At 47.8% G+C, this 25,467-nt stretch overlaps 2 protein-coding genes across 5 annotated transcripts in view; one reads left to right on the top strand and one right to left on the bottom strand.

Annotated features, from left to right (window-relative positions):
• The first annotated feature begins 394 nt into the window (after positions 1-394).
• Positions 395-9,952, top strand: LOC113265522 (transcription factor CP2-like protein 1). The gene is made up of 15 exons (XM_057318217.1): positions 395-526; positions 993-1,144; positions 1,282-1,355; positions 2,108-2,213; positions 2,321-2,427; positions 5,597-5,749; positions 5,944-6,054; positions 6,759-6,856; positions 7,076-7,130; positions 7,249-7,477; positions 7,871-7,961; positions 8,412-8,530; positions 8,635-8,786; positions 8,923-8,974; positions 9,540-9,952. Exons 1-15 carry the CDS (start codon positions 444-446, stop codon positions 9,575-9,577), a joined length of 1,620 nt encoding a protein of 539 aa, XP_057174200.1. The 5' UTR covers positions 395-443; the 3' UTR covers positions 9,578-9,952.
• A 1,819-nt stretch (positions 9,953-11,771) lies between these two features.
• The window catches only part of FBXL20 (F-box and leucine rich repeat protein 20), an 88,849-nt gene continuing 75,153 nt past the window's right edge, over positions 11,772-25,467 (bottom strand). For all 4 annotated transcript variants that reach the window (XM_026512966.4, XM_026512967.4, XM_044389270.3 and 1 more), the window contains 5 exons: positions 24,659-24,719; positions 23,681-23,725; positions 21,959-22,015; positions 20,638-20,850; positions 11,772-18,891 (listed from right to left, as the gene is read on the bottom strand). In XM_026512966.4, the coding sequence (XP_026368751.1) occupies positions 18,784-18,891; positions 20,638-20,850; positions 21,959-22,015; positions 23,681-23,725; positions 24,659-24,719 (484 nt within the window). In that variant the 3' untranslated portion in view covers positions 11,772-18,783. The remainder of the gene's footprint in view (positions 18,892-20,637; positions 20,851-21,958; positions 22,016-23,680; positions 23,726-24,658; positions 24,720-25,467) is intronic.

Here is a 25,467-nt window from a genome sequence, read left to right as displayed (position 1 = left end):
CCCCTCCTTTCCCAGGGTCATGTGAGGGGTCCAGGCCTGTGTGTCTCCAGGACTCTACATGGCTATGGATCTGGGCCAGTCTTGAAGGCAGAGGGTGCCCCTCATTGTTCCCGAGCCCCCTGGGGAATGGCGGGGAGGGGATGTCCACCCCTGGGACTTCCTTTTGCTTCACCACCATCTCCCCTTTGAGTTAATGATTGGTGGGGAGCCCTGGGGACACCATGTCTTGACCCCCCCCCGCCCCCGCTTGGGCTGCCTGATCGGTCCCATGTTTTCTAGAGCCCTGGATACTCAGCCAATAGAAGGTTCCTGACCTTGCCCCACCCTTTTGTGGGTTTGCTTCTGTGTATAAAGGCTGGGGCCCCAGGTGGACGGTCCAGTGGGTGCAGCCCAGCCCAGCGCTGAGCTCTCTGCCACACAGCTGGGCCTGCTGTCTTTCCGAGATGCTGTTTTGGCACAACCAGCCAGAGCACCTATGGCCCAGCCCCGGGGAACTGTACCCAGGGCCGCCAAGTGGCTTGCTCAGGTAAGAGCTGAGCCCGGTCCCCCAGCCTCCAAGGAAGGTTCTGGTCGGAGTTGCGGTGGATAGACAGGGCCGTCTGTTTCAAGCGGAGGGGGATGGGCTTCCTGTGCTTGGGCTCCTTTGGGGCTAGAGGAGTGGTGGAACGTTGAGTGGATCGTGGACCATCTCAAACACCCTGACCCACCCTCTCAGGACACTTTTGTTGGGCATTTACCTGACATCAGACAAGCCCTGAGGTTGCACACAGTAATCGATGGCAGGTTTTTGCAGATGTTCGGTAGTATCTGGAATTGGCCCCTGAAGGGTGGTCTCCCAGAGGCCAGAGGAGTTGAATGGGGGGCTCTCGGGCCCTGGCTCTGCTGGAGTGCCTGCGACAGAAGCCTTTGGCTGCCCGGAGGACCTGCCAGGGAGAGCCAAAGCCCCACAGGGCGTGGGGTGGAAGCCGCCAGTGCTCCCCTCTCCGCCGCAGGGAGTCCCTGCCCTTGTCCTACCTGAAGCAGGAGGAGCTGCCCAACATCCCCAGCTCGGAGCCTCCCTGCCCTGCATTCCAGTACGTGCTCTGTGCGGCCACCTCCCCGGCTGTGAAGCAGCAGGAAGAGACCCTCACCTACCTGAACCAGGGTACGCTGGGCCTGGGGAAGGAAAGGGCTTAGTGGGGCAGCAAGCTCTGGAGCCGGGGCCCAGCGTGAGATGGGGGTGGTAGGCTCCATCTCTGCGCCAGCGGGGCTCACACATCCCCTTGACCTCTCTCTCCCCAGGCCAGTCCTATGAGGTGCGGATGCTCTGCGACCCCAAGCTGAGCGACGCTGCCCAGTGGGCCCGGCTGGTGAAGGCAGGTGCATCCCCACCCCCCCACCGCCGAACTGGCAAGGGCCGGGCATGACTGTCCCTCTGGGCAGGAAGCCAGTGTCATCGCTGTGACGTCACTGTCCAGTGGAACTCTCTCGAGTGCACCTTTTAACTTGACCTTCACAGCGGCCCAGTGGTAGGCAGGCATTGTTGAGGAAAGAGGCACAGAGAGGTTAAATATTTTCGCAAGGACACCAAGTAGCAGATCTGGGATTTAGAAGTACATTTACATAGCATTATGCACATGCATGATTCCTTCTCTCCAAAAAATTATATATTTAGCTCCCATGCATTGCCAGAAACTATTCTATGAGCTAGGGATTCAACAGTAAAGAGACAGATGTGGTTCCCTTCCTCAGGCAGCTTGCATTCTACTGAGACAGACATGTAATTACACAAGTTATATGCAATGACAAATTGATTCACCAGTTGCAAATTGAAAAGTGCAGCAAGAAAAGAAACAAGTAGAGTGGCTAAGAGTGGGAAAGGATTAACTCCCCCATTTAACAGATAAGGAAACTGAGGCTCAGGGTCTCTAGATTACTCCCCCCGTTTCACAGCTGTGAGTGGCAGATGGACATAGATCTAGTGATCTAAGTGCTTATGACCCCTGAGGGTGGGAAGCAAGGTGGGGGCGAGGAGGGTGGGATGGCCGGCCTACCCCAGCCGCAGGAACTGGTTCCCAAATGCCCAGGCACCCTCTGACCTGTGAGCTGTGCCTTGCTGTGCCCTCAGAGCGTGGTGCGTGTGGTTTTCCACGACCGGCGCCTGCAGTACACGGAGCAGCAGCAGCTGGACGGGTGGAGGTGGAGCCGGCCAGGGGACCGCATCCTGGACATCGGTGAGTGGGGGGGAGCAGGGACCCTTCAAGGCCGCTTTCGGGTTTGGAAGGCCTTGTGGTTGGGGAGGGCTGAGGCTTGCTCCCAGCTTGCCACCCTGTGCCTGCAGATGTGCCACTGTCCGTGGGGGTGATAGAACCCCAAGTGCTGCCCTCACAACTCAACACAGTGGAGTTCCATTGGGACCCAACCAAGAGGACCTCCCTCTTCCTGCAGGTGAGCCTGAAGCTGGGACTGGGGCGCGGCTGGAGGTCAGACGGGAGTGGCAGCAGCCTAGGTGGGAAAGGAAGGTGAGTTTGGGTGGGGGTGAGGGAACAGTAAGAACAAACCGCTTCCAGAAAGCACCTTAAAGATAAAATATGGCTCAATGTTTATTGAATCTCACCACAGGGAAGGACTTGTTAACCTTAAGGCAATGGAAGAATCTAGAAAACTCAGGACAGAACTTAGCTTCATAAAAAGTAATGGTCTGCAATACATAGGCAAAATTAAAAGGAGACAAAAATGGGAAGATAGTTGTCATATGACATATAATGGCTTTATACCCTCAATATATAAAAAGTTCTCATATATCAATAAGAAAAAAATAGATGAAAGCTCAATAGAAAAATAGGCAAATGGGGTGCCTGGGTGGCTCAGTCAGTTAATTGTCTGCCTTCAGCTCAGGTCATGATCTCCAGGTCCTGGGATTGAGCTCCGCATAGGCTTCCTGCTCAGCGGGGAATCTGCTTCTTTATCTCTCTCGCTTTGTCCCTCCCCACCACTCATTCTCCCTCTCTCTCTCTCTCTCTCTCTCTCTCTCTCAAATAAATAAAATCTTTAAAAAAAAAGGAAAATAGGCAAAGTATATAAGCAAACAATTTATACAAGGATACAAGTTACCAATAAATGTAGACAACTCAACCTCAGAAACTGCTATGTAAGTATATGTATACATATGGCAGAGACTTTAAAAAAAGATTATTGTTGGTAAAGAAGTAGTTTTGGGGGGTGCCTGGGGGGCGCCTGGCGCAGTCATTGGACGTCTGCCTTTGACTCAGGGCGTGATCCCAGCATTCTGGGATCGAGCCCCACATCAGGCTCCTCCGCTGGGAGCCTGCTTCTCCCTCTCCCACTCCCCCTGCTTGTGTTCCCTCTCTCGCTGGCTGTCTCTGTCAAATAAACAAATAAAGTCTTTAAAAAAAAAAAGAAAAGAAAGAAAGAAGTAGTTTGGGAAAACAGACCCCCTCATATCCTGAGAATACAGATTAGTGCACTCATTCTGTGGGTAGAGTGGTACTTGGGCAAAATTTATTGAATTTTATGTTCCTACCATTCTACTCTGTCATTCCATTAAAAAAAAAAAAAGATTTATTTATTTATTTGAGAGAGAGTGGCAGGGAGGAGGGTGGCAGAGGGAAAGAGAGAGTCCCAAGCATCTTCATGCCTAGCACGGAGCCCAAAGCAAGACTTGATCTCAAGACCCTGAGATCATGACCTGAACTGAAACCAAGAGTCAGACACCTAGCCTAACTGACTGAGCCACCCAGGTGCCCCCCGCCCCCCACCCCGGGTTCCATTTCAAGAAATCGATCCTCTGGCAGTGTTCAATAAGGACACAAAGATATATGGACCAGCTCTTCATAGCAACACTCTCATATTCAAAGATTTTAAACAATCAAAGTGCCCGTTGGAAGAGAATTGACTTTTACGTAAGTTTGAGTGTGGACGTACACTGGAATAATGTAGCCATTAAAGTGAGATCTAGGGGTGCCTGGGTGGCTCAGTCGGTTAAGTGGTTAAGCGTCTGCCTTTGGCTCTGGTCCTGTTCCCAGGGTCCTGGGATCAAGCCCCACCTTGGGCTCCCTGCTCAGCGGGGAGTCTGCTTCTCCCTCTTCCTCTGCCCCTCCCCCCACTCATGCTCTCGCTCACTCTGCTCTCTCTCAAATAACTAAATAAATCTTTAAAGTGATGTCTAATGACAAGAGAAATTGCTTTCCTATAAGAGAAAGCAGAAGACAAATTTGTATTTAAAGTTTGATTTCCACTTGATTAAAAAAAAAAAGTGTGTGTGTACACGAGTTGTTTTTCTTTCTTCCTTTCTCTTGCCCAGAGAAAAGGAAGGAAGAAAGGATCCTTGAGTGTTAACAGTGCTATCTGTGAGAGGTGGTGTGACGGGATGCCTGTATTCTTATACTACAGAGTAAATCCTTACTCTGTGTCAGAGTCCTCCTCATTTTCAAGGTTGAATAGGTTTCCCTTTATAATCCAACAATATTGTCAAAAGCCCCCTGTGTGCTCACCATGGTCTAAGCACCTGGACTGGGAGGTCAGGCGAATGTGGCCCAATTTCACTTCCCTTCCTTCCTAGGCAGACCTTGCCTAGGTCACATGATCTTTGTTTTCCCCCACCTTTCAAGTTAGACGCACCTTTCAAGTTCTTCTCAGGTTTGTGGGAGGGCTGTCACAGCCAGTGGGGGTAAACAGAGGGGAGGACCCTGCTTGCCCTTGGAATCCCAGTGCCAGGCAGAACATGGAGCTGCAGGCTGTGTGGGGTACAGGCTGGGAAGGCTTCCTGGAATAGGCTGTTCAATTTAGCAAATAAAATGCAGCACACTCAGTTAAATTTCTATTTATTTATTTATTTGTCAGAGGGAGAGCTCGACAGAGCAGGGAAAGCGGCAGACAGAGGCAGTAGGATAAGAGGCTCCTCGCTGAGCAAGGAGCCCGATGTGGGACTCAATCCCAGGGCTCTGGGATCATGACCTGAGCCAAAGACAGACGCTTAACAAATTGAGCCACCCAGGCATCCCTAAACTTCTATTTTAGATAAAGAACTTGTTAGTATAAGAATGTCCCATGGGGTGGAGGGAAGAATATCCCTTGAAATATTTGGGATATATTTATACTAAAAAATTATTTGTTGTTTATTTGAAATTCAAATTTAACAGGGCAGCTTATATTTTAACTGGCAACTCTACCCTGGAATGGGACGTTTTGGCTTAGATGGGAGCAGGCGTTGCTTTCCAGGTAGAAGAGTCTAGGGAGAAACATGCACGTGTACTGGGGGCCATGATAAGGCGGGCTACGTGGTCAGTGTGTTCGCTGATGGGAGACAGAGAGCAGCCGTGTAGAAAGGCTCGGGATGACTCTTTAAGAGGCTCAAACATGCAGGTCAGGAACTTTGCTTCTCATATCATAACAATGCGGAGCTACTGAAGGATTTTGAACAAGGGAAAGAACCTTATAAAGTTATGCATTAAGAATAAACTCCAGTTGGGGATGGAAGGTTGCTGTGGTGGAAGGCTGACAGGTGACGGGCAGGTGACAGGTTTTAGGTGGACTTTCTTGAGAGTAGATGGGACCTGGAGTCGCCTGCTTTCTCTTTGCTGCTTCTTCACCCCAGGTTCACTGCATCAGCACCGAGTTCACTCCTCGGAAAAAAGGTGGAGAGAAAGGTGTCCCCTTCCGTCTCCAGATTGACACTTTCAAGCCTGGCGACAAGGACCTTCCACCTGAGCACCTGCACTCAGCCGGCTGCCTCATCAAGGTGTTCAAGGTACAGGCAGGTCCCTTCCCCTCCCTCTAGGGACTGTCACCGTGCTTGGCTGGCTGGGTGGAGTCCCTCAGCCTGCAGCCCCCTTCTCTAGACACAGAGGGATGGGGCTTGATCTCTTGCTTAGAGCCCTTCTGGAATGAGATGGGGGCAGGTAAGGGGGGGGGGGCTCTGAACTGCGCGTCACTCTCCTGTAGCCCAAAGGAGCTGACCGCAAACTGAAAACAGACCGGGAGAAGCTTGAGAAACAGCCCCTGCCGGAGAGAGACAAGTATCAGTCTGCCTGTGAGAGTACGGTGCTCGTGGAGGTGTGTGTGGAGGCGCTGGGTGTCCGTGGAGCTGGGGGGGGGGGGCGCTGGTATTCATGGAGGTGGGGGGGGGCGCTAGTGTTCATGGAGGTGGGGGGGGCTCTGGTGTACATGGAGGTGTGTGGGGGGGCGCTGGGTGTCCGTGGAGGTGTGGGGGGCGCTGGGTGTCCATGGAGGTGTGGGGGGGGGCCGCTGCGTGTCCGTGGAGGTGGGGTGAGGGGGCTGGGTGTCCGTGGAGGTGTGGGAGGGCGGTGGGCGCGGAAGAGCGGGTTTGGAGGAAAGATCCTCGTGCGGGTGGGGACACGGAGGCCTGAGGGCCGTGGCGGCTCCAGGATCATCACAATCCCATTGATTCCACCTGCTCCCTGCAAGGACAAGTGGCGCCGTCTTGTCTGTTGGAGACCAGGCGCCGACCCCGTGCAGCCTTCCGGGCTGCCTCTCCCGCACCCGCCCCTCCCCGCCTCGCTCCTGCCCCTCCGCCGGGAGCGCTTCCCCTCCCGCCGCGGCTCCCGCCGCCAGACCGGCCGACTAGCCGACTCTTCCTTCGAGTGCAACTTGGTCTCCTTGTCAGGGACTCCTAGGGCGGGGACCAAGCCCGGCCCCGGGCAGCCCCCTCCTCAGCTCTCACGGGAAAGAGGTGACGGAAGAGCCCCCACTGGCCTCGGAATGTCTAGGCTGAGCCTTGCGGCTTCTTTGCCCCGCAGTGCTCGCCGTGGCCAGATGCCAGTGCGGGGCCCTCCTCCCCGCTCAGCCCCCTTGCTCGGACCTCGCCCCACTCCTGCAAGCTCCTGTCCCCGGACAGGTGAGGGGGGCGCGCCCCGCTCAGGCCTTTGGGGTGAGTGTGACGAGAAGGGCTCCTCAGCCCAGGCATCCGGGGAGCTGCAGGGCGGAGGGTGCGGCTCAGCCCTGTGCCCTTCGGGCGATGCGCGGCGTGACCCCAGCCAGCTCTGCCTCCCGGGGAGGGGGGAGGGGGCGTGGGGCCGGAGGCTGGCGGCACTGCCGACTCTCTGCTCCCCCATAGGCTCTGCTTCTCCCCGCCGCTCGCCTTGGACACCTTGGGGGGCAGCCCCGCTGAGGTGCGTCTTCCCTTTCCAATTCCCCCGACCTCTATCTCAGAGCCTTCGCGGGGCTTCGTCGCACTCTCCAGAATGGGGTGGTCCTGCCCCCTGGTGGACAGAGCTTGTACGGCCACAGATGGCGAGGACTGGGGCACTTGCCACCGGCGGGATGAGCTTCCGGGCTCTCAGGCGTGGGGCTATGTTTCTCCCACCTCTTGTTCTCAGTCCGCGGGCCCATGGTCATAACTGGACTGCCCTCTGTATGCCTCAGGATCTGAACCCTGGAGCCTCGATCCTAGAGACGCAGCAGTGGTTGCACCAGCACCGGTTCTCCAGCTACTGCCGGCTGCTGGCCAACTTCACTGGTGAGGCTGGAATCTGGCAGGGGCCCTACCTGGAGGGGACTGAGGGGAGAACACTCAGGCAGGAAGTCTGCCTGTGGCCTGGCTTGCTGTGTGTTCTTCAGCTAACTTCTGTTTAGGACTAAGAGTTGCCAGGCACTATGCCTGCTTGGCTTTCTTCTCCTTATCATCCCATATAATTTATATACTACCCATGAGGCTAGGGCTCAGAGAGGTTAAATAACTTGCTCAAAGACACACAGCTAACAAGCAAGGGGCAGAACTGGGACTGGAATCCAAGTTTGATCCCCATGTCTGGACATATGAGGGCCATTTGTAGACTAATGTTGGATTGTGTCCCTTGCCACCCTCCATCCCAGGCCTCTTCCCCCAGTCTGGCCCTGTCTCACTCTGCAGGCACTGATCTGCTGAAGCTTACCCGCCAGGACCTTATCCAGATCTGCGGGGCTGCCGATGGGATCCGCCTTTGCAATGCTCTTAGAGCCAGGTGCTGGGCACTGCCAACCAGGACCCCCTTCCCTCTGTAGTGGTGCTTATCAATTCAGCTAATGGTTGTGTCTCGTGCATGTTCAAGCTGGAAGGTATCTTGAAGACCGCTTAGTCCCACACCCTCTTTTTACAGAGGAAGAAACTCAGGCCCAAGGACAGTGACCTGCCTGCTTGAGGTCACAGAGCTAAGCTGGCAGGGATGGGCTAAAGAGTTAGGCTCCTGCGATCTTTTTCTGTAGCCATCCCACCCACATCACTCCATTTCTGAGGACAGAGATGGATTTTTCTCCTCTTCCCTCACCCCCACGGTCCAGCATTCATTAAATGTCTGAGAAATGCCTGGTGACCTCCCTCCCTGGAGACGTGGGAGGAGGTGGGATCCTTCCCAGGGAGGGGGCTGTTAATTTAGGTATGAAGTATTGATACATAAACTGTTTTCCTGGCCCAGGCCCATTCGTCACCGGCTGACTTTGTATGTGGCTCCGGAGGCCTCTAGGCATGAGAACGACGGTCCTAAGAACCCTGACTCGGGTGAGGTTCTGGCCGCTCTCTCCAGGCGAGATTCAGGTGTGGCTGCACAAAACCTCTCCTTGCCTTCTCCTCAGTCTCTGGGGCTCCCTCAGCTCCACCCCCCCATACACACACTGAAATCTGTCTTGTGCTGCCCACAGCCCCAGGCTTTTATCAAGAGATCTCTCTAGATGAACTCAGTGCAGTCGAGCTGATGGGGAAACTGGCTGAGCTCTTGGCCCTCCCAGCCAATCAGATCCGCCGCCTCTTCCACCAGGGGCCCGGGGGCATACTTATCCTCCTCAGTGACCAGGTAAGTGAGCCCTGCCAGGCCCCACAAGGGCCTCGATCACTCTTTCACCTCAGGCCCCGTGTCCTTCTCTCTGCCCTGACTACTTCTGTTTGGCTCTAAGGACAGAATTGTCTTAGTGACCCCTTCTCCCTTGCAGGTGGTTCAGAATCTTAAGGATGAATCATACTTTGTGGCTGTGGTGAAAAAAGGTAGGGGTTTTAGAGGGGAGAGGTGTGTGTCCGGCAAGCCCTAGAAAGGGCAAGATTGGGTTTATATTGTCTCCTAAACGAGATTAAAAGATTCCTTGAAGGTGTGTGTATGCTGGGGGTGGGGCGGAGTGTGTGCTGTGTTCCAATCAACTGGTGAACATCTGAATGCCAGCTTTGTTGGCGTGTGAGGGACAGATTTGTAGGGCTGCAAGGCTGCTATTCACCACTCAGGGAAGAAAATGTCCCAGTTTCTAGGTTCGGGAATTTAATAGAGGGCAAGGTAAGGCCCCTCTCTCTTCTGTCCCACCCCCACCATCCTACAAGGCAGAAGATGCTTGCTGGACATCACCAGGCACAGAACACCTCTGACCAGCCGGCTTGTGGTTCTAGTTATGCAGATGCCTGTCCTCTGTCCTTCCTGCGGGACAGAGGGAGGCTTCCCCAAGTTGGGGTAGGAAGACCACTCGCGTGTGGCAGACGTGCTGCCAGCTGCTTGGTTGGGGAGCAGCACAAAAGCAGTGGTTGGCTTGTCTCATCCCAGTGGTGCCCTTTCCACTGCTTTCAGTGCAGGATCCAGACGGCTACTACCTGGTTCTCACCTAGACCCAGGGACACCCCGCTGCAAGAGTTGGAGACTGACGCCAGCCTGGTTCTCTGGGGGCCCCACGTTCACCAGAAGCCTTGCTGAAATCCTCAGCTCCTTCATCGGGCTCCAGGTGAAGCGTCATGTCCGACCCCTAGAGAGGAGGGAGCAGCTCCAGGCTCCCATCTCTGCTCAGCAGCCGCTGCTGGCACCTGGCTGGGCACAGCCTCCCAAGCTCAGCCCAGCTGGCCAAGCCTGTGAGGCACAGCACCTTCCGATATGGGTAAGGTGCCTCTGCCCCAAGCAGTGCTGCCTGAACACGGGGTGCGCTGATTCACATTTATTTAAAATTGTATTCACCCTTTCCTTTTTTTAAAATTAAAAGTTAATTTGAAAAAGCGTATGTAATGTGTTGTTCTATGCCTGTCCAATTTTCTTAGTGTTTTGGTCCTCTTGGGGAAACGTTCTCTCCTTAAACTACAGACTAGGGCAAGGGATGCAGTCTGAGACAGAGGAATAAATAAAGCTGGTTGGAATTTTTTTTCCAACTAGTCCGGTCAAAAACTAATCACTAAAGCCTCTAAAAGACCATTCAACTATCAAATCGCTACGCTTATTTAAAACTTCCAGAGATGTAGGACGCCTGGGTGGCTTAGTTAATCGCCTGCCTGCAGCTCAGGTCAGGATCCTGGAGTCCTGAGATTGAGCCTGTCGTGCTGGGCTCTCTGCTCAGCGGGGAGTCTGCTTCTTCCTCTCCCTCTCCCCCTATGCTCTCATTCTCAAATAAAATCTAAACAAAAAACACACCTTCTAGGGGCACCTGGGTGGCTCAGTCAGTTAAGCGTCTGCCTTCGCCTCAGGTCATGATCTCCGGGTCCTGGGATTGGGCCCCGAGTCAGGTTCCCTACTTGATGGGAAATCTGCTTCTCTCTCTCTCCCCCTGCCTCTCCCCTTGCTCATGCTCTCTCTCTCAAATAAAATCTTAAAAAAAAAATTTTTTTTTAAGGAATGAAGAGAAAACTGTTAAGGGCAGGGAATTTTACTTATTTTTTATTATTTTATTTATTTGAAAGACGGAGAGCATGAGCAGGGGGAGGGGCAGAGGGAGAAGCAGGCTCCCCACTGAGCAGGGAGTCAAACACTGAGGGGTGCCTGGGTGGCTCAGTCGGTTGAGCCTCCAAATCTTGATTTTGGCTCAGGTCATGATCTTGGGGTTGTGAGACCGAGCCCCACGTTGGCGATACGTGCTCAACAAGGAGTCTGCTGGAGATTCTTTGTCCCTCCCCCTGCTCGCGCTCTCTCAAAAAAAAAAAAAAAAAAAAAAGTAAAATCTTAAAAAAAAAGAAATTTCAAACACTGAAAAGAGAAAACCCCCATATGCATGGAGTGGAAGAGAGGCCAAGATACCCTCTTAAAAATATCTACTTAATTCCTTATTCGTCATTTACCTCAGTTATCACTGATCATGTGAGGCCTGTAACTCCACAGGGCTCCCCAACAGTGTTTTTGCAACAGGGTAGATAACTTGAGATGGAAATTCAGGTTGCTGACTTGGCTCCGCTGCTCATTTCCACCAAAAGGACAGGGACCCCATCCATTAACCTTTGTCTCTCTCAACCTCGGAGCCTCTAGCACAGACTAGATACTGAAATATTTGACATGAAGGGAGTAAAAGCAGGTAGCTAGTATCTACCATGTGTCATTATTATCTTTTTAATCTTCACACTCTAAAGCAGATACTGTCATCCCCACTTTACCAGTGAAGAACGGAGAAGGAAGGGTCGACTAGCTGAGGTCATGCGGGTGGAAGTCAGGCACTTGGGCTTGGAGCCTGTATATCCAGGATACTATTTAATCATTCCTTCCTAGTCGGGGTGAGGGCAATGCTCTGCACAGAGAAGGGACTCAGGCTGACCTGCTGCCATCAAATGAATTAAAACAAAGGTTTTTTAGAAACTCTGATTTATATTACGTCTTCTGTTTTTCTCAGAGACAGGTGGAGCTCAGGGTATTAAATAAAGGCTATTAAAAAGGTATTAAGCCTATTAAAATAATAAATAAAGGGTATTAATTAAAGAATACTAAAAAATATATATAAGGATGCCAAAAAGAAGCCCCTTCATTCAGCCTCGGGAGCCTTTGCAGTTCTAAGGTTCAAGGAAGTTAAGAATCACAGCTCCGAGTCAGATTATTTCCGCAGCAAAATGAAAAGTCTTCACAGCTTATTTCCTTTAATTACATCATAAAACAAAATTAGAACATACAGGAAACAGTAATAGTTACATAACAATTTACTTTATATATTTATATATAAAAAACATTTTTCTTTTAGTCCAAAGATTTTAAAGCAAAAGGAATCCTCTACTGCCACCGTGGATTTTATTTTAAATACCCCCCCCTCCCCCCATCCTCAAGCGCCAAAAGTACTGGGTGGAAGCAGTCACTGGGACAGCTAATGGAGCCTGGTGTTCAGTCGCCCAGCCGGGGACTGTCAGCCGCACGGGGCGGCCGAGCGCTGGGGCAGGCCTGCTGGAGAAACAGGCAAGCAGCAGCTCCCGCCCGGGAAGCACGCTGGGCAGGCCCGATGGCTGCAGGAGGCTTCGCCACAGCAAGGTTTGGGACCAGACCCTGCCGGTCAACCACCCTCTCTGCCTTCTGTCTCCTCAGGGGGAGAGGGGTCAGAAGGGCTTAGTGCAGGGATGGAACAGCCTGGTTTGAAGGTAAAAACGTCTCCCGCAGCACCATTTGCCCACCTATGTCTGTCCTCGGGCAGAGTCTGACAGGCGGGGGTGGTCCTCCCAGCTGTCGGAGCTCTGCGCTGGTCTGTGCTCTCAGGGTCACCGGGTCTCAGGGTCACAGCAAGGCTGAGGAGAGCAGCCGGGAACCGCCTGAGGCAGGTTACCTGGAAACAGTTCCTGGTAGGAAAAAGGAGGCGGCCAGGGTGGGAGGCAGCTGAAGGCTGAGTCGCTACACAGGAATGGAGAAAGGCAAAATGCAGAAGAGACCTTTCTCCCCCCCGACGGACCAACCAATCGACCGACCAACCAACCGTAACCCTTCTAATAACCCTCCTAACCCTTGGGCCTGGGCAGTCACAGATCCTCAGGGGCCAGCTCCGAGCCGCAGCCTGGTGAGAAAACACCCAGCACGGAGCTTCTGCTGAGCCCCACCCCGCGGCTCTTGCCTGTGTTAGAGGTTAGCATGGAGTTTGGGGGTAGGGTGAGGAGGAGAGTAAGAGAAGAAATCTCAGGCTCACCTCCTTCCTCACAATAAGAAAGTAACAGTCATCAGAGAAGCACAGGTAAGAAATTATTCTTAAGGGCAGGAAAAAACATGTAAACCCAGAAAAGCAGCAGCAAAGGTTTCACTTTTTACAGGTCTATTATATAGCACTAGGAAAGAAAATCATTCAAGTCTCTGGAGGGCGAGGAGGGGGGAGGTAAAGTAATTAATCAAACCATGCCAGTTAGAGACTCCTTTTTCAAGTTAGGATTTTCTAAGACTTTCGGTTGTCGTTCACTAGTGCCATAAGAAAAAAAGGAAGGAAGGAAAGAAGGAAAGAAGGAAAGAAGGAAAGAAGAAAGAAAGAAAGAAAGAAAGAGAAAGAAAGAAAGAAAGAAAGAAAGAAAGAAAGAAAGAAGAAAAGAAAGAAAAGGAGAGAAAGAAAAGGAGAGAAGGAAAGAGAGAGAAAGAAAGACAGACAACACAGAAATAATGACTTCAGGGGCTGAGAAGGGTTAGGCTAAGGTAAGAAACGTGTGAGAGCAGCAGTGTGACAGATGTGAATTAGTGAAAGTAAATAGTAAGCAACAGTGACAAGCGAAACTTGGTGGGGCAAAGATTTCTTCTTCCACTTTAATAAAAAAGACATCACTTCCAAGATTTCCCTGGGTTCTTGGGGTGTGACGGAAGAGAAAAGGTCTGTGTCTGGACACCTCTCTTCTCCCGTCTCTTCTTGGGGTGGGGATTCTCACTCACTGCCTACTTGCTCCTGCCCTGAGGAAAGCCACGCCCAGAAGCACTGGGGGTTCTTTCGAGGGTGCCAATCCCCATCTGGGTGACTCTGGTCGGCTGCGTGGTAGGCAGAAGCCCTCCGTGCTGGTGAGAAGGGCATGGAGTTCACTGGATGGAGAGGAAAGCAAATCTACTCCCATGTGTGAGGCAGGTGTTTCTACATATTCGGGACAGACACCTGTACCTGAAGCAAAGTGCCCCAGTTCCAGAACTGACTCTCTCCTTTACTTTGAATCTGATCTACCATTTTCCCACCCCAATTCTTCAAGACAAGACACTGAAAAACAGAAAACAGAGTCCATTGACACAGTTCTGGTTGCTCATGGTTCTTTTTCCTAAAAGGGCAGCGAAACACCTTGGCTGAGGAGGCGCAGACACTCAATACCTTCAAACCAGACTCCCCCGGGGGCTTACTCAAAAAACGCACGAGGCAGAGCCGGAAGAAGCACATTACAGAATCTCTCTTACTATCCCACGTGTGAGCTTGTCCAAGACATTTTTTTTCTGCTGAAAATTAAGTGTAACTCTGTTGGGCTCCAAAGATTCACTCAAGACTCAGCTGAGAGGTTCTTACTGACTTTCCTAAGGGTCAAAGCCTTCAGAGACGTAGATCTGATGTTCTTAAGAGTAATGGACAAACAGAGAGACTTGCTTTGTGAGGGAGAGCTGCAGAAACCCTTCATGCAGAAAAAACACTTGCCTCAAATGGTAGTTTCTGGCAAGCGGAGTTTTTCTCAAGTGAGAGGGCAAGCTTAGGGCAGCGTGTTCTTTGCTGGGGAGCCAAGCTGTTCAGTTAGGGCACCTGGATATAGCAAATAGAGCCAAATGTTATTCCCAAATTACCTGGGTTAATTATAGACTACCGACATGGTCTTCTATAGTTTTCTGTACCTTTCAATATTATGATTAAAATTTATGATAGAAATAAAGGTGACGAGAGGCGTAGGCTCCATATTTCCCCTCACCCTCCTACTGCTTTACGGTGCTTTGGGCCAAGATCATTGTAAGGGGGAGGGTCTGCCTCAAGACCTACAAACAAACATCCTCCCCCTCTTCTCAAACAAGTCTCGGCTCATTCACTCTGCCTGGGTTTGAGGTGGTTAAAGATCCTAGAACAGTGGGCAGATAGGAAGGCAATCTTTAAAAAAAAAAAAAAAGTTCTGGAAGCTCAAAGAGTACCACTGAGTCCCTCAGCCAGGACGCACATGGGGATGGAAACCTTATCTTAAACCATGCACACAAGGAGGGAAAGGCAGAATAGACCCATTTCCTTTAAACCCCTCCTCTCACCCCGGTAGCACCTGTCATAAGCAGACATGACTTTCAGCACAATAAACATTAAACGGCCAACGGTCAACCATGATCCACAAGTGTTCCTTTTCTTCAAAACCACAGTCACCTAAAGATATGCTGTCCACACAGGCAGGCAGCCCCCTCTTCCTTCCGGTGCCACTCTCACACTTCCCTACAACTTCAGACCAGGACAAGTTCCCGCACACCTTGTTTACCCCCCACGGTATGAGTGGGCTATCAAACCGGTAACAAAGCATTTACAAGGCAATTAGAAATAAAGGAACCCAACTGCTGTAGTATTAGAGCTGTATTGAACAGTTCAAATGGTTTGGAAAGCCCAAAATAAAGCATCATAAAAATATTTGCCAGGTGTCCCTCTAAAACATGTGCTGTAAGGAATATGTAAAATTTCTGACTTATAGGTCTGCCACATCAACCTAATGGACGTGGAAATTTACAAAAACCATTTAAGAAATAGTCTTATATCCACTAAAGAGCAGAACAGAAGGAGAAAACTTTTTTTTTTTACATAGAGCACAATGCGCTTTCATATTCCAAATACTGGGGGGGGGGGGATAAAGCCAGATCCCCTTATTCCTCATATTCAACAGTGTGATTTCAACTTTGGTAAGCAAACATCCAAGACCACCCAGTGAAAAATGGCCTGAACCATACAAGAGCTACTGTAATCAAGGCTGCCCAGAGACCTTGCTTAGATCAAGACAAGGACCTAAAGAGAACGCTAGACTGGAGACATCGAGAATAAATCAGCAGCATCACTGGGAGTGAGATGGAGGCTTTAAATAGAAGGCAAGGATGAGTACAGGAAGAAAATGGGAGCAGTGGGGGAAAAAAGAAAGAAAGAACAAGAAACTAGGATCACCTTGATGGAGCCAGTGCAGAGGCCAGAAAAGACACTGATGTAGCAAATGACGCTGGAAAATGCAGGGGAAAGGCCGCTCGGAAAAGAGGTGATCCGGGTGTTTAATGTTCCCCACAGACACAACAATAACCCCTCCCGGCTACCTGCAGGTCTATGCAATAGCTCTGAGGGTACCTTCTGACTTATCCCAAATCTCTCCATTCACTGTATTCATCATGGAAGGCATAGAGGGCCAGGGCTCTGGAGTCAGACGAATGGGCCAAGAAGCTTTTCCTAAACCTCGGAAGCCTTACTGAATTTTCAAAAGTGTCCCTGATATTAAAGACAGGATGAGGGCCCTTTCCACCTGACCAAACTTACCATGTTCTGGGTTCTTACATTCCTTGTACATTTCATCAGCTGGCGTACATTGCAGATTGGCATAAAAAATCTATTTCTTTCCAAGCTTGATGGGCCTGAAGTTTTCTTGCGAAAGGAACAAGGCCTGACCACACACAAGCCAGTGCTGCACACTCCTTTCTTCTCTCACTAGACTCTGCTCCTGGCCAGACAGGTAGGGACTGCCTGAGCAAGTCCACAGGGACCCGCACGTGGATACACTCTTTGAGTTGAGATTCCAAGATGTTCATGTCCTGGTGAATAGGGTCTTTTACATTTATGTACTTTTTTAAGTAAAGAAGTACCTTAATCACTTCAACTGGTGGGCAATTTAAATCCATACTCACTAATCAATCAGGACTTTATGGTCAATTTGTTCAGGCAATACTAAAAAAAAACCCTTAATATGTTAGAGCAGATGGCCCCTAAATATCTCTCTTCTTACTTTTGTTTGAATGAGTGACCTGGGGATCTGAATATTATTAACCACATCTGGAAGGTGTGTGTGCATGTGCGTGTTATCTGTACATGTGGGATATAACCAGGAGAATGAGTCTCACTTTAAAAAGTCTATCCCTATGCCAACTAAACTCAAATAAAAAAAATTAAGTATATTCTTCATATGATAATTGGAAAAGAGGATAAGGGGAAGGGGGAATGAAAAATAAAAGTAATTTGAGCTTTTAAAAGGGCGTAATAAAAAACAGAATTTAAAATAAATTTAACATGCGAAATAATGGTGGACAGTACAGATTTCTAGCACCCTTTCATCGAACTGCTTGCGGAGAAATAAGTCACACTTCATTCCTACATATGCTGGTAGAGCCAGCGCCTGCAGCATTATAACAAGCCTTTCGACAGCCTAGATCACGCAGAAGATGATCTAAGATCATGGCAGATGGCACAATAATGTCCTAAAAGACCCCCCCCCCCAAAAAAAAAGTTGTCCTGTTAGAAACCACATAGGTTTCTAACTTTGGGGTTTATAAATCTACTTATACTTTAGAAACTCATTTTAGTTCCCTCATGCTTTATGACATTTCTGGGGAAAGGAAGGAAGCCTCTTCTTTGACTCTGAGTCATGGGCACTAGGACCTGCCTTCAGCTCTGCTGACCATGCTGGGCAGAGACACTGAACCCTCTGCTTCCTCTCAAAGCCTTCACCTGGTTACGCCTGTATCTCATTCATGGCAAGTCTGGAGCACGAGAGAGAGAGGGCTGACAGGTTTTGAAATGGTTCGGGTCCTTCGAGGTGCCAACATTCAAGATATATCATCAACACTGACATACAGTTGACCAACTGTCCTAGGGTCATTCTTGTATCCCTGACAGGCTGGAACAGGGGGGAAAAGAGAGAAACTGACCAGATGGACTGCACAGCAACTCCAGCAGCACGCTTACTAAAGCAAAACCACCTCACAGACACAAATCAGGGATGCTACTGCTCACACCCAGGTCTCGGTGAACATCCGGCATGTCCAAGCTTGGGGGCGGGGGGCTTTCGGCCTCAGTCTGGGGATTTGCCATTCCACTCTTTACTAGTAATGCATTTCTCTCTTCTTATTAAGAAGTTAGTGGAGTCTGATGGGAGGAAAAATGTGCAGGGAGAATACTGGGCACATCATGCGTATTATTACATATCACAAGGTATAACAGAAACCAAAAGGCAAAGTTTGTTTTTGTCAAAATAGTTTTAGCTCAATTTCTTCTCATACCATTTCTTGGTTTTGTGTGAGTTTCCCTTCAGACTGGCAAAGACTCAGGCAGGGTCCCCTAATGGTAAAATTTAGAATTAAAAAAATATTTATTGATAATGTCTCTTTTAAAAATGTCTGGTAACCCCAACTAATCATCCAAAATGCACACTGTAAACACAACAACAGCAAAAGAGTAACAACTGAGTGTGAGTAAGCAGACAATGAACAGGTGACAGACTGAGCAAGAGTGCAGGATGGAGCAACAAAGAACGGAAGACAGGTGCACAGTGTGCTACAGAGAGTGACAATGTGAGTGAGTAAGTAATCACATTTGGACCACAGCGATTTCAGTGCAACCATTTAGGAAACCTCTGGGCCAAATACTTAAAACACAGGAGGAGGAATGGATGAGCCTTCTCGTGAGCATGCTCAGCATGTTGGCATGGGAACAAGGAAGCACAGAAGCTCCGCAGTCATCTCGTGATGGATGGCTACCATTTAGAGGATGCAAAGAAATTTTCTTTCTGGTCCCTGGATACAACATGTATTGTTTTTCTATGCTTTCCTTGACCCTGGAGGACTGCAGTTGCTGTTCCAAAATCACCAAAGAAACCCCTTCACAAAATGAAGAAACTGCAGGAGCAGTAACACTGGGTTTGCTGGAATGCCCCCTTCCCTCCACCTTGCCTTTGATCTTCTTCTTGTCATGTCCAACAGGAATGGTTAAGTTTTACCAATCCACGTGATAAAGCCAGCATGGGCTTCAGTCCCCTGGTCACAGAACTAGAGTGGGTGGGGGTGAGGGTGGGTATGCATGTTATGTGTGGCTCTGGGGATCTGGACGCTGCCCTCACTTGGTAACCCTTGCCCAGAACACTGGGGTTGCTTCCACTGGAGACTCCATTGTAACTCTAGAAGTGTCATTAAATACTCAGTTCACCAAGGTTGACCACCTCCATTGTCATAGGATGATGCAGCATCTGCAGAATCGCTGTCTGCTGCCCCCTACTGATGGGGGTGGAGTGACAGGTGCGAAGTAGGCGTGGACTTTAATATTGGGCAAATGGGTCTGAAACAAGACAGAAACATTACTAAGACAGAGGGCTTAAAACAGCAACATTGCTTTTCAGAAAAAACACAGGGGCTGAGTGAACATAAAAGCAAGGCAGAGGCTAAGTACCAGTCAGGATGTTGAGAGGCCTGGGTTCTGCTTTGTAGTATTCCAGATTATTCTAAACGACTAACTAGCTCACATAACTTTGGTATCTGCTTCTTAATAATAAAACTGGGGAGGGGCGCCTGGGTGGCACAGCGGTTAGGCGTCTGCCTTCGGCTCAGGGCGTGATCCCGGCGTTATGGGATCGAGCCCCACATCAGGCTCCTCCGCTATGAGCCTGCTTCTTCCTCTTCCACTCCCCCTGCTTGTGTTCCCTCTCTCGCTGGCTGTCTCTATCTCTGTCGAATAAATAAATAAAATCTTTAAAAAATAATAATAATAATAATAAAACTGGGGGAAAACTTCATATTAATCTCTTAACCTGGCCTAAAGGGATTGCTAGTTGGATTCCCAAAGTTGAAAGAAACTATACGTGCTTAAAATAATTTTTTCCAAGTCACTGTGGACAATGTTTCTTCTGATATTTTCTTAAAAACCTCATTATCCTCTTTTAACAACACACTGCTAGTTTTTACTACATAAATAGTTTCTGAATTCCTACCACACTCAAGGAACTGTGCTAGTTACATAGGGGAACAAAGACGGTCAACACGTAGACCCTGCTCTTAGGGAACTTAACAGTCTTGACATAAATAGCTAACTGAAAACGGAAAAGTGCTAAGTGATGATTTGAGAACAGATAAAAAGTCTTGAAGACTCAGAGATGGAAGAGATTCTGGATAGCCAGGCAGGTCTAGGCAGCCTACTGCAAGGAGGCCATAGAGGAGGCTCTGACTGGTCTGTGGCTCTCCTCTTTTGATGTAGAACGAATACAGCTGCAAGGCTTCCCCGTTGCAGTTATGCTCTCAGTCTGCTGGGTCAGAAGGGAGAGGGAGAACTAAGGCCAACTGGAACTCAAGATGAGGTTTGGTGCTCCTTTATGCACTCAGATGCCATATGGCCAACATGGATGCTTTTAGACATTGGTTGTAAGGGCCTAACTAGGCACAGTGCCTCTCCCACAGCAGGTGTGAAGCAGATGTTCCAATAAATGTCTGTTGAGCTGAATAACCTAACATATAGATTCATCCATCCTTTTATAACCTTCTTGCCGGCAACCTGTCTTCCAGTCATTTGACTATGCATGGGTCTTTTTAGTATGGAGGATGGGGCTAAAAGAAAAGATAAAAAAACCCCACAAAACTACTTAATCCATTTGTTGTCTTAAAAAATAAGAACCACAGCAAAAGGGTCTGATGTGAAAGGAAATACAAATTAAACTCTTAAATCCCATTTAACTATGTATTTTCTTTATGTTATTTCGTTCTTTCCTGAATCTGGCATGTGTTTCTGACTCTGGGCATGTTATTAAGCCCTGGACATTACCGGAGAGACTCTGCTGGGAGGAGACCTACATTCTTCCCCTCAGTGGGTATTTTCCCACTAAATTTCCATCTGGAACAACAAGTAAAAACTATCTACCTTTAGGTTTGCTCATTTTTTTCTCTTTGCTAAATGTCCAAGTAAATATAAAATCACAGAAATCTAAATCTAAAACAAAAACAAACACACACACACACAGGAAATGGAGGAGGGACAAAAAGAAAGAAGGAAAGGTGCCGAGAGCACCAGAGCTGAAGAGTGTGCAGCCATCTTTACCCTGAGTCTCTTGATCCCAGCCCGCGTGATTTGCTGGCAGTCATAGAGTTCTATCCGCTCGAGGCTGTGACAACTCTTCAAGTGCTCCAGGGAAGCATCTGTGATTAGTGGGCAGTTGTCCAGTTCAATCACCTCCAGCTGGTCATGGGCGCAGGCCCCATTCCCCAGGTGACGAATTCCATCATCTGTGATCAGCTCACAGTGAGACAGACTCTGCAGCCAAATAGAGCAAGGAAGGACACTGAAACATCTCATGGCATTCTTCTAGCTACTGGCCTGTGGACAGCCAAGAAAGGAAACCTTCTGGGCTGGACTGTGATGTATATGGAGCCATCACCAGATCCATGTGGTGAAAGGAAGAAAGCAAACTAGAGTTGCTGGGGTCCTGCTTTTGACTATCATTGACTGAAGTTTCTGCATGCAATTCTTTTTTTGGGTGGGGAGGAGGAGAGAGTGAATCTTAAGCAGGCTCCCTGCCCAGCATGCGGCTGGATCTCACAACTCTGAGATCATGACCTAAGCCAAAATCAAGAGTTGGATGCTTAACCAACTGAGCCACCCAGATGTCCCTCTGTGTGTGATTCTAAATATACTGTGTGAATTCATGCAATGACTATGAAATAGTTCATGAACAAAACACGATACCCACCCCCACATACAAATTAACACTTTTCTACAGGTACAAGAGGGACTCAATTTTTCTTGAACGAAACATTCTGGAATTTGGACTAAATACTGAATACCTGGTACAGGGGAATGTCCAAACAGGCAACTAACTGAAGATGATTCCTACACCCGTCAGGTGTGGTCATCTCTTCACACAATTCCTTTATCAATTTTCCTTAAATCCCTGGCTCCTCCATGTCAGAACCCCCCGTCCCAATTCTGGATGGTAACATACCACCAAACACATACAAAAGATGAGTCTGGACACAAAATAGTTAAGCAGAATGCTTTCCCACAGTGTTACTGGAAACAGCAGCAGAGGACACCCCTAGTAAAGCCTTGATTAGTTCTGTTTTACAGGACCATTTAGTCTCAAGGTGAGGCAAACTGTATTTTGGGCCATCTTGTCTCCCAGACCCCTGAAATTAAAACATTATTCAGGTTGAAGTGTAACTAACGTGGGAGGGAGAACTCATACTCTCCATGTCACTTTTCAATCACCCAGTACTCATACATAATCCCTGGGTCCTCTGCAAGTTGGCAATTTGCAGAAATATGCTTTCCTAAAATGGCAGCCAAACACCAAGAAGAAAGTAAGAGGTAGGTTTTGATTAAATCCAATGAATACATAAAACTTCTAAAAAGTCAAACTTACCAATACTTGAAGTCGAGGACAGTGTATAGAAAGTTGGATTAACGTGCTATCTGTTATCTGAAAGAAATACTTAAGTTTATTACAGGTAGAATTCCAAAAAAGCTTCATGGCTGTACTCATTCTTGAGTATACCTGTGTTCTAAACTGATACCCTGATATTAATCATAAAGTAACAGAACCTTAAGACTGAAATCCCATCAGCTACTTGAACCTGTTCCTTGAGAACCTATCCAGGCAGGTTTGAACACATGTAGTCATCTGTAGTTGTCATCTTTGAACAAGTCTGTTGAAAATTCTGTTGTTTTTGAAATGAATGAAAATCTGTCCACTTGTAATTTCCACCCACTGGACTTTGTTTCACCTCCTTAGGACCACCAGAGAAAAGAATCAGAAGTTGCTGCTCCATTAAAAAAAAAAAAAAAAAAAAAAAGTGGGAATATCCTCAAATTTTTAAGTATCTATGGCCTACATTTTATAAGCCATGCAACAACTCTGATTTGATAACTTGGGTGTCAGGTATTTTCCCAAAGGTGGCAGCAAAGGGGCTGCTGGAATCTGGGTTACCTATGAACATTCAAGAAGGAGGAAATCTTGAAGGAAGAACAGTCTTTTATAGATATCTTAGGCTGGAAAGTAAATCAGTTGTTCTTTTCAAAAGCTCCTCCAACTCTGAAATGACGATGAGGATTATCACATACGCAGCTTCACTGGGGCTAAGAAATGGTGGGGGACGAAAGGCTGGGGAGGGCATGTGTGTGCCCATCACTGAGAAGGAGAAACACTGGAGAGGACACACAGGACACTCAGGCATATGCAAGACATAGACTGATGTGAACAAGTTTTAGTTTAGTAAGAACAGTTGCTAAGGAGTGTCTGGGTAACAAGTAATTTAGAAAAAACTGACCACTACAGTTACTAGAAGTATCTTTATTTTTACCATTAAAAAAATTTATTAATCTATCTTCTTTTTAGGAGTCCCCTTTCAAAATTTCCCTCTGATCAACTAGTAATGTTAAAGCTCTTATAATTGGTAATAAAGGAAATTGTTGTTAAGGCAGTATTTGGTCAGTCTGTCTGCCCAAAGGGCAGAGTGGGATCTCCAGGGCTAATGATGTAAGAGGTCCAGGGTTTCATTAAACTAAAAAAAAAAAAAAAAAAAAAAAAAAAAAAAAAAAAAGGCAGTGCTATATTGTCCACGTGATGGGGCTTTATTTACTAGTATTATAACCCTATAGGTCTAAGGAAACATTTTAACATCTTTATGGCCTGAATGCTTGGGCCTTCTTTCTTTCCACTGGTAACCTTATTGATGGCATGTATTTTCCCCGTTCCTTACCACACATACCTGAGTACTTCTGCCTGGGATGCCTGGAGGACACCTCGATAAAGGAAGAATCAGCAATGGCGCCAGGCGCTCAACTACATTAGGATAGGGCACTGAATGTTTTGATGTGCATGTATTATATAAGTTTCATTTTCTCTGTCCTAAGTTTCTATCATACTGTATTTCTTTCTTCCTTTTTTTTTTTTTTTAAGATTTATCTATTTTAGAGAGGTGGGAGAGGTCGAGGGGCAAAATCTCAAGCAAACGCCCCACTGAGTTTGATCCCATAACTCTGAGATCATGACCCAAGCCAAAATCAAGAGTCAGACGCCTAACCGACTGAGCCACCCAGGCGCCCCTATGACGCTGTATTTCTGAGCAAAAATTCACACTCTTACCTGAACACACTCTTCCAGGTCCATTTTTTCAAGCTCATGGCAATTCTACAGAATACAAAACCAAACATTATAACACCAACATTTAAAACATGGGAAAATTTAAAGCCAGAAAGCTAAGTAGTAGTATTAAATACACTGACAAAATCTTCCAAGTTTCAGAGCTGATGTCATTCCAATGTCACTTTCTGCCTTAATTAATCACACATTTTAAAAGGCCTTGATCACAGTGGAAATTTCTCAATTATTCTACATTTGAAGTATCTAACATCTCGTCAGTCCAAGGGAATAAATTTTCTGAACATTAATACCAAGCTAACACAGATCCTTCCAACCATAAATAATTTAATGAAAATTACTTCTCTGGAAGAATGGAAGGTAAACTTTGCACCCTCATTGAGTTATGTTATGCCATGTGCTGTCCCCCACCCGTTCGTCTTCCATCAGTCTGCCTGAAAGCAAATGTTCCTCTCCATATTCCATTATATACTAGTTAAAGGCAGTATAATTTTAAATACTATCATTATACAGTGATTTATAAAACCATTCTAAGTATTTATTCTAGAGAACACAATAAATCTCTTAAACTGTCTCCATTTAAAATCAGGCCTATATGTTTCTTTCAACATTACTCTGACTCACCAGTCACATACCAAATAACCAAGAAAGTTTTTTTTCACGAAGCACTAGAAAGACCCTGCCTAGTTTACCATCTCATGAAAACATGGCAAATCAAGTCTCAAGAAGGAGCATCATGTTCTCTAACGCACGTCTGTCTTTCCAGAGGTCTTTCCTGGGTTCTACGGCCTATGGCTGCAGCATGAGAACGCTCGGGCACACCAGCCACAGAGAAGTTCCCTCACACCCCACACCCTCAAATCTGCTGCCATTCCACTTCTCCCTCATTGCTCACTATTCTGAAAGAAAAAAGAAAAAAAAAAATCCCAAACCAAACCTACAGAACCTGGAGAAAATACTTACCCTGGCCAGAGTGGTAAAGCCTACATCTGTTAATTGAGAACACCTTGCCACTTCTAATATTCTGTTAAAAAAAAAAAAAAAAAAAGTGAACGTCAAGCCCTTGTTCCCTGAAAACTGGGTTTATTAAAACAGGAAGAATTTAAGAAAACAACCGCCTATTCCCTAAGCACTGCGTGATATAGTGACCTTAACAGCTAAGCAAGTCTGTATACAGATCTTGCCATTCATTTTCATGGAGTCATCATAAAGTGGTCCTGTAAATACCACATTTCAGGGTGATGCAATCAGAAGAATATAATAGAAGCTTGTAGTTCATGCCAAAATGCATGAAAAAATGCATTTAAAAGCCTTCTTGATGGCATACTGCTTACCCCCAGAGGGCAGCCTGCTCCTAGAAAACAAAGGAAATGGAGATAAATACTCTGTTTCAATCAATCTGTTGCTCAAGAAAATTATTCTCTTTCCCTATTTTACATGTAGGTTCACTCAGATTTAAATAGCTTTTAAAAATGCTATGAAGGGACTGGTTAATTACAGGCCTGTCCCAAGTATGAAATTCCATACTTATGAAAAAATGCCCTTAAGCTTCCTGCCTCCTCCCACAGGCTCCCAGGGAGGCCCAGTGCAGAGCGGGGCTGAGCTGGCAGCCACTCTCATACTCAGGAACTGCTGAACACCAACCGAAACACTAACCACAGGACCGGGGAATCAAAGGTAGCACTTTTCTGTGAAAAGTTTAGTGGCGTCTGCATGACAGTACCAAGTAACATCTTTATGTTTGCTTACAAATTACTTACTACATAAGCTGA

This window comes from Ursus arctos, unplaced genomic scaffold, assembly GCF_023065955.2.
Source record: "Ursus arctos isolate Adak ecotype North America unplaced genomic scaffold, UrsArc2.0 scaffold_24, whole genome shotgun sequence".
Lineage (NCBI taxonomy): Eukaryota > Metazoa > Chordata > Mammalia > Carnivora > Ursidae > Ursus > Ursus arctos.
Note: the sequence above shows the minus strand (reverse complement) of the source record. Positions and strands in the feature narration are given on the sequence as shown.